Source organism: Echeneis naucrates, chromosome 16 (genome assembly GCF_900963305.1).
Source record: "Echeneis naucrates chromosome 16, fEcheNa1.1, whole genome shotgun sequence".
NCBI classification, from domain to species: Eukaryota; Metazoa; Chordata; class Actinopteri; order Carangiformes; family Echeneidae; genus Echeneis; species Echeneis naucrates.
In genome coordinates this window covers 18815756-18824580 of record NC_042526.1, presented here as the reverse complement: position 1 = coordinate 18824580, position 8825 = coordinate 18815756, and the positions used below count along the sequence as shown (strand labels likewise).

The 8825-nt window shown below is 40.6% G+C and overlaps 1 protein-coding gene across 1 annotated transcript; it reads right to left on the bottom strand.

Moving 5' to 3' along the window:
- Nucleotides 1-1583: 1583 nt before the first annotated feature.
- On the bottom strand, nt 1584-6737 carry tmem168b (transmembrane protein 168b). Its single transcript, XM_029522118.1, has 4 exons — nt 5240-6737; nt 4576-4718; nt 3929-4203; nt 1584-3080 (listed from the first exon to the last, which is right to left on the bottom strand). Exons 1-4 carry the CDS (start codon nt 6374-6376, stop codon nt 2533-2535), a joined length of 2103 nt encoding a protein of 700 aa, XP_029377978.1. The 5' UTR covers nt 6377-6737; the 3' UTR covers nt 1584-2532.
- Nucleotides 6738-8825: the final 2088 nt, after the last annotated feature.

The following is an 8825-nucleotide window of genomic DNA, read 5'->3' as shown; positions in this document are numbered from 1 at the left end:
GTCAGAATTATATGTTAAGTTGAACCTGTAGATATCAATCATTCCGTTGATAAACAGAAAATCCACCTATTAAATGTTTCGTTAACTCTTTAAAATCAAATCAACCCAACCGTCTCTGGGAGCACCTTCCTTTCTTCTGTGATAGTGATCTGAATATGTTTGGGTTTAGACACCTAATTATTGATTGTTGAATTATTGATTCTCCTGATTTAATGTCAGAATTTTAATGATTTATAATAAGAGGTCTGTTGCAAGCTTAGGTCAATGATCAAGATGTTTCATGGTGATGCAATACAATTAAATTTACACCAAACTGAAAACACCCTTTAGCTCCCCCCAGAAAATAAAAATAGAAAAAATAAAAATAAAAGAAATAGCTTGACAGTTTAACTTCTCCAGGTCTAGTGGCTGTTACAGTAAACACCTGTGTGTTGTTCATCTTGTCCCAGTGAATACATCTGACAGAGTAGACAACATCTGTGAATCTTCTTGTTGTAGACTAGGCTGCTGTTTAAAGAGTCATTTCTTTGTGAATGTAACGCAGCAGTGTTCTGTTAAAATGAGAGGGCCCCATCACCACCAACACTTGTGCTCAGCTTGAAGCTCTGACAGTTTGTCTTTTATGCCACACTCAGATTCAAGCTCATCCATTCAGCATTTAGACAATATATCAAACTTTGTATTTGCTTTTCTGTGCTGTGATGACACAGTCGCATCAGAACATGTTAGAATTCCAGAATTTGCTCCTTTTTTTGTATGTTTGTTTTTCTTGTTAATGGAAAGCGCTTTTGTACCTAGGCTGGGGGATTCACTGTGTTCTTGTCTGGGATTGGTTGGGGTGCTTTGGTATGAAACTGTAGAATTACACCAACCTGTCAACAATTTGCACATCTGCTCTGGAAAGATATGAGAGACTGAACTCTTAAATTATATGGTAAAATAACATAAAATTAATAACTCCCAGAATAAAATATAATAAATTAAAAATCAGCAGTGTAAAGCAGGGCCTTTCCCTACAGCGTGGTTGAGGGGTTGGTGTAGCCACATGGGGGCGGTAGATGTGTCCTTCCTGTCTGTCCTGTGCTCTGGTCTCCTCTTCAAGGATCATTGGCAACTTGGTGTAAAAGCCATTTTCAACTTGGTTTGTGTACATGTGAAAATGTTATAGATTATAAAACAAATATGCTGCTATGCCACAAAATTTTATAATGTTTTCAATAAAATCTGATAAACCTGAATCAGGCTAAGCTTATGCTTCATTTTTGGCCAAGCCCATCACAAAGAGTTGAGAGAAACTACCTGACTGTGCTGATGAATGCTTTCCACTAACCAGTGTGTCCTGCTGTGGTTTGTGTATGTTTTTCACCAGGCAGGTTGGACAAGTAGATGGAGAAGATGAACTTTTCCACTTTATTTTGAAGCTGCTTGTGTTACCCAACCTTCTTCCTCACCACAGAGTTTCTAATGGCTCAGGTGGTAGAATGGGTTGCCCAATGACTGTAAGCCCCATCTGTCTGCATGTTGAACTCAACCAAGATGCTAAACTACATGTTTTCTGCAATAGTATTTCAGACATTGTAAAATGCTGTGTTCAGCTTTTACAGGTCTCTAAACGCCTCAACTAATCTGTCACTATGAAGTTGAAAATCTCCAACAAAGGAATGATAAAAATGTTTACACAAAAGGGATGCTCTGCTAACTATGCTAAATGACATGCAAATGTATTTACAATGGTACAGACCAATCAACAGAAGATTTTTTTAAAATAAAAAAAATGAGCTGTGAAGTCCGGTTTGTGCTTTATTGTATATTTTGATCCATTCTTCAACAAACCACTTTGCGTTCACATAAAATCAATCAGAAAAATCTTGCACAGCCCAGTAAACTGCAGTAAACCCCAGCAAGAAAAAACATTTCATCTGGCAGTGTGTTTCTGGGGTTTATTGTACAATATGTACTGTATTCCAACACACATTTGCTTGGACTGTGTTAATCAGTGCAGTGAAAACGCTTTCTGAATACCATGATGCTGGAGTGGATAAAAAAAAAATGTCCTGAAAAGCATGAGAAAATAAACACAAAGCAGTGCATAGGAAACAGTCAAAGCTTTGAGCATAAAATGCATAGAGAAGTACAGAGGAATCATTTCACCATCAACAAAAATATATCCTTTTGAATCAAACTATCTGGAAATTGGCTGTTTGGAATATAATGTATGCCTGAGATCTTTCTCTGGAAAATTTCCACAGCCTCCTCAGCCTGGTGAGCTTGATGTTCTTTGGTTTTGGGTTTACGGTAGAAGGCACCATGCAAATTTATCTAATAGAAAGTACAATGCAAAAATGTGCAAAAAAATAGTCTGTGTGCGCTTTATCAAAAAGGCACACGCATAAAACTATTTTGAAAAGAGTATAAAAACTGGCAAAGCAACAAAATGCACCAATCTGTAACTTGAATGATCCATTAGCTGCCTATTGTAGAAAATGGTCTGTGACATTTTTGCTACAAATAAAAATAGGCCTGTTTGTATTTCTAGGATCTGACCAGTTTGAAGCCTTGGCCTGTGTCCAGTATTGCTGGTGGAAACCAGTTGAGTTTGACTCTCCTGAGATATCGCAGGCAGATGCCACAGATCCACAGCAGGTTCAAACTGCCACACCACAGTGCCAAGTGGACCACTGGGTAGGTCACCCGGGGAAAGTATATGCTCCAGTGGTTGGTGAGGTCATTTCCTGTTGGCAGGTGTAGTGTGTAATCACCCCAATGTTTGGAGATGCCGTAGGCAGCAGAAACCGGCCTGCCCCTCTCTGACCACTGGATGTTGCTGTTTGAGTTGCAGTTATACTCCACCCACTGGGAGGTGAAGTCTCCGAGCTGCGGGGTCTCCTGCAGTTCCACGTCCGCCACTCTAGTGAGTGTCGCTCCCTGCACAGCCACATACAGGCCCTTGACCTTCCTCACCTCCTTCACCCACAGCGTTGAATCATCGCAATCAAGCACCAGAATGAGGCGTGCGCAGAAGCTGCTGTTCTTCTCTCTCCACCAGTCCACAATGTCATTTAGGCGGAGTGTGTCTCCTCCTAATGAGCACACACACACACACACACACACCAGCATGTTACAAATCACACTGACAATAAGTGCATGTGTAGAGGAGGCTGTAGGTGATGATAAATAAATAAATGTAATGTACGATGTTCTGGTTGAAAAACAACAAAAACAGTCTTCAAGCTATAGGCAATATTAACATTGTTGATATTGCTTATCTTGACCATTTTTAAATAGAAGATGTGAGGAAATCTGATTTCCACTTCCTGTTTTTAAAATTTTTCCTCTTTGACCACAGTTGGATTACATTAAAAAAATAAAATAAAATAAATAAAATAAATAAATAAACTTCTTAACTAACTAGATTCAAGAAATGTCAATATGGATTTAAGATCTTACTGTTTGTATCTTTATGATTTAAAATGAATAATATATCCCAGATCTTGTATTGTTAAAAGTATAAAGTGTTACTCAGTTCATTGTGACTGTGGTGGCAACTGCTTTCACCCTACAGCATCATTAGACCTAATGTAGTTTCAGTGCCCTCTAATCTACATTATGTTATGTATGCTTTCAAATTGCAAAAATGTAATAAACGTTGATTGATGATAAACATGAACATAGTTTTCCCACAGTGAAAGTACAAGGATAATAACTGGGGCTGTAAGGACATTTTATTTCCTAATTGAACAATCTGAATTATTAGAGATTATTATGGATTATTATAGAAAATGCTATTAGTTTATTTTTTAGAAAAAGTATCATATCACAATAAAAACCCTAATTAAGCATCATTATTTGTTACAGATTATCTTGTGATCTTAAGGACATATGCTTTTGTGTATGTGAGACAATGACAAAAAATGGATGCTCGTCCCACCTGCCAGCGCCCATGCTCCAGTTCTGTGTGTGTGGCCACTGTAGAAGATCACGTATGTGTCGTGGCGAGGCCCGTCTGCGGTGCGGAGCTCCAAGAAGGATTTGATTTTGGCCTGCAATGCCTCAAGTGTCACCCCGCTGGTGGAGTAGTCACAGCCAAAGGTCTCGATCAGGTGGTGGGCAAAGAAACGCTGCACGTTGTTCAGCATGCCTGTAGAGCGTCTGTTCAGCTCCTGCACCTGGTCAGGAGGGAGCAGCATGGGCTGGCCATCAGGGCTATAGGACGAATGCCAATAAATACAGGTGACATCAGTGAACCAGTGAACCATGTCCAGTGAAAGATATTTTACAGACATTTTTACTTGAATCCAAGTAAATATCGGCCCATCGTTGTTTTATTAATGTGTGGAAATAGCTCAATATGAGGATTTATATATATATATATATATATATGTGTGTGTGTGTGTGTGTGTGTGTGTGTGTGTGTATACACATCATACACAAATATATACGGTGGGATTATTTTGATACATAGTTCTTACAACTGTCATCATATATTTTTTTTTTTTATTACTATCATTATTTGACTAATATCTTCACAAATCTAATGTCTGGTAACTGTCTTATGTCTCATGTATTCCAATCTACCTGCAGTAGTTGGTGGGGATGACCACGGCGTAGCCCACACAGGTTCCTCCAAGACTGTTGGCGAGTTCATGGAAAAGCCCATGGAAGAGAGACTCCAGGGGCAGGACAAGCAGAAACATGCTGACGAAGATGAAGCTGGAGGCCTGCAAAGCACATTCATGAGTGAATGAACTGCTGCTTTATTATTTATTTATTTGAACTGGCAAGTGAAATACTTCAAGGAGTCCACAATTTAGCAGATTCTCTAGTGTAGATGAGAAAGATGTTACCCTCATAACAACTAAGTTCTCACAGGTGGGTTCATGTGACACCTTTTGACAGTGTACCACTGCACAGCAGGATGATTGCTTTGACAAATTTATCTGTGATCTGGGAATATTGTTAGACTAAACAGTTGACTGCAAAAGGTAAACGGCTTAAACTTTCATACAGCAATCATTACTGATAATAGGGCAGTGTATTTATTGCATTTTTGGATAGTTGTTTGGGCCATTCATGATTTTTGTTGTACATCTACTTCTTGTAAATGTTTTAGTGCTTGTAGAACATCGCTACCTGCAGCTTGTTTTCTTTGAAAATGCCACCATAATAAAGCTCTGTGATACTGAGATGTTTAGATGTGATTTTGCCTCTTAAAAATTTAAATGTGGTACAGCCGCTGTACCTGCCAGCAAAAAACAGCAACCGCTACAGTTGTCACCATAGTGAAGAGTACCAGGCGCTCGGATATCAGGCAGAAGTGTCTCATGCCCTTTGAGGCCATGATCCTGTCCAGTCCGCTGATCCCTGTCCCCTGGGAAAAGCACAGCCTCTGACAATCACTGAGCTTGGTGTGAAAGCCCCACACGGTGATCACAAACACCAAGTGGCAGATGAACCAGAAGATCACACAGATCACGAACGCTGGGATCGTAAAGTACCACTGATAAAGGTCTGTCAGCTTCCGGGAGGCCAGGATGATGAAGGTCACCTCCACCAGCAGCAGGGGCAGGACGGACAGGCGGCGCCACAGGACTCCCCACACCAGGAAAGGCTGCCAGCGCTCGGTCACAGAGAGACTGCTGAAGTAGAAGTCCAGCAGCGGGTCGCAGATGAGCTGGCTGAAGAAGCAGGCGAGGGCGAACGGGTTCGTGCTGATGTTCAGAGATTTGAAGAACAGCTCCCCGGTGATCACGGCGAAAAGGGCCAAGTTCAGAAGAGCCAAGACCGCCTTCATCCGAAGGGCTACCATGATTGTGGCCAGCGCCACCACCAGTACCATCACGCTCAGGGACTTGTGGACGAGCAGCGCCGTGCTGGCGGCGGCGAAACCCAGCAACTCCAGACGCTCTGCCGCGGTGAGGAAGGCGGGGCGGTACCTTGCACATCCCAGCAGCCTCTCCAGTAGCGCCCAAAGCGTCCTCAGGGCCAGGCTAGCCAGCAGCAGGTAGTTGGAGGCGCGCTCCTTCATGTCGCCCGCCAGGGCGGGTGTGTTGAGGAGGCACAGCAAACCCAGCAGGAAGCCGAACCACAGATGGAAGATGCTGCCGCTGATCCGCTCCATGCTGCAGTTGCAGTACAGCACGCTGGCTATCCCCAGAACGACCAGGGCCAACACGAAAATAGCAAGAAGACTGGACTCCGCGGTCTTCTCCCAGCGGGCGTAGAGCCCCAGGCACAGGGCCAGCAGTAGGTTGAGTCCGGACAGGTAGCCAAGCCACCGGACCGACGACCACATGTTCACCTCCCCGTTGACCCCCTCCAGCCGGGTCATGGCTCCGTGAAGGCAGTGGCTTACGCAGTAGCGAACAAAACGAACCATTTTGATATTAAAGACTGCCCGTCAAAGCCAAAAACGGGCACTTTCACGAGCTACAGTCGATTTGTTGTCCGGTTGGACGTTTGAAAAATCGTTGATACCTGCAACAGGTTGAGCTAACCTCGGTGGGTGGTTAGCCTAACAACTGTTAGCTCTCATCGATGCATCTCCAAACTGGTTTAACGTCAGCGGCACAAACATTCACATCTTGAAGGAATTTGTTTTGAGTCCTTTTGACCTGGTGGCCCACAATGTCCTCAGACGCGTTGAACAGGGCGCCCAGGAAGTAGCTGTCAGGGGTGTGAAAGACATATCCGTTGAAAAAGTTTGTCACGTCAAAAGTTTTGAGTCAGATGACAGTCGCCATGACACTTGCTCCGACTACGGAAAGCACTGAGCGTCAAAAGTATCCCGCGAACGTAAAAAAAGGGTTAATCTAGTCAAAAATTAGTAATTTTAAAATCGCGCATATTTAACACTAACAATTTCAACAGTATTTATTTTACCAAAACGGCGTATTTCCCAGTAATTTGCCTCTCATGTAGACTTTAGGTTGATACAGTCCAAGTGGTTTGATCCTCTGCATAACCTTAAAATTCAGTTAAACACACAATGACACCAACAAGATGTTACAAGATGGAAAGACAGAAAACCAAAAAGAGAATTGAATAATGAGGAACATAAAATGAGCTTACTACTAAATTACTGTGAAGTATCGTTATCTGTTGCTCCTGGGAGTTGGAGGTCCTTTCTACTCAATGACATTTTCTATCTCCAATTTCCTTGTTTAAGGATCTATAATAAATTCATATAAAAAATATTAGGTATGAAAATTGAGGCCTTCTGCCATGAGACTAACTTTTTCCATGTTCTAAACTTGAAGGCATAACAGAGATGACCGAAATTCCCCTTACATCTATACATCAGAGCACTATGTATGTGTAGGATAATATATGTAATGCAGTATTTCTGCATATTATGTATTTCTGCTTCTTAATACAGGTCCACATTTTAGTCATGTTTTCAGCCCTGATAAGTATTTTCAGTGACAGGTCAATGACCCATTCTGTGTCCTGAGATATAATTTCCCTTCAGAATTTCTTAATAGTCACAGCAAGAATGCTGTTGTTAATAATAATAATAATAATAATAATAATAATAATAATAATAATAATAGTAATAAAACAAAACAGTCCACAAAAGAAAAAGTCACACAGACAGTTTACATTTACATTCATTTATAAAAGAAATACAACCATACTATAAGCACACATTGTTCTGCATTGTTGAAAATGTTGAAAATGTTGATAATGAAGATGAACATGAACCAAATGAGCCAAAAAGAAACACTGGAAGACAAATGCACCAATTGGTCACAAACACATTTTTTTCAGAGCTTGAATATGAACAGTACTGTTTTTCTTTCTGTTAAATCAGAGGCAATATCAGCAAAGAGATGTGTATTACTAGAAAATGATATGGGGATGTAAACAGCACACATTATCTCAACACTGGAGATGTTTGTAGCTGAGTTGATAGTCTGTATGTTCTGTCATGTCAAAGAAGCTAGATACCTTCTGTAAAATGGTATGAATTTCATTTCATCCATGTACATGAAGGTCTGCTTGCAACATAAATGTGAATAAAGAAGGCACCTTTAGACTTACAGATGTTATGGGCCCATCATTTTGGTTGTAAAATTGTCATCATAGGAAAATAATTATTTTTTGTGACACCCCTTAAGATCAATGATAAAGTGCCACAGACAAAAAAGAAAAAAAAAAATACACATACAATGTAAATTCATTCCTTCATTCACACTGACAAATCCAACCACACACTAACATTTCACAAGGTAGTGTCTTTAGCCAAAACCTCCTTCCACAGAACACAGTATCCTCAGATCTGGTCTTGCTTTTGCTATTGCTAAAATCTACAGTATCTTACCTGTACGACAAAACAGTAAATTAGTGCAAATCTCTTCTGTCTGTGAGGAGCTCAGATCTGGATATTCTTGCAGGCAGAGTCTTTACTGGATTTTCACAAAGTTACAAACCTGTGTTCAAGGGTATTGGTGCTGTAAAGTCCATTTGGGTCACTGGCTTGCAGTGTTGTACTATTTCTTTGCTGGAAAGTTAAAAAAGAAAAAAAAAGACTGGAAATCTAACAGGAGATAATTCAATATTAATATTTGTAAGGACAAGGGGGGTGTAATACCTACTTTGAAACACTCGTACCTTGTTACACAAATGAGTAAACACAGTTACAGTTTCACATTAGTAAACCTAGTAATACTCCTACCATAAGGTTCTGAAAATGTTTAAAATGCTACAAATACCACTTTCTTGTAAAAGTTGCACAAATCATTTAGAGGATGCCAAGTTAAAATGGCATTGCCACACTTGGACAACACCAATGTTTTGACTGTTGAAGACTATTTATTTCTAAATGA

Excerpts from the sequence above, each read along its gene's own strand:
- tmem168b (XM_029522118.1), bottom strand. The coding sequence starts at position 6,376 with ATGGTTCGTTTTGTTCGCTACTGCGTAAGCCACTGCCTTCACGGAGCC. Across the intron at positions 4,204-4,575 it reads ATCCCCACCAACTACTGCAG|CCCTGATGGCCAGCCCATGC; the intron begins GTAGATTGGAAT and ends TTCGTCCTATAG. Across the intron at positions 3,081-3,928 it reads TGGAGCATGGGCGCTGGCAG|GAGGAGACACACTCCGCCTA; the intron begins GTGGGACGAGCA and ends TGTGCTCATTAG.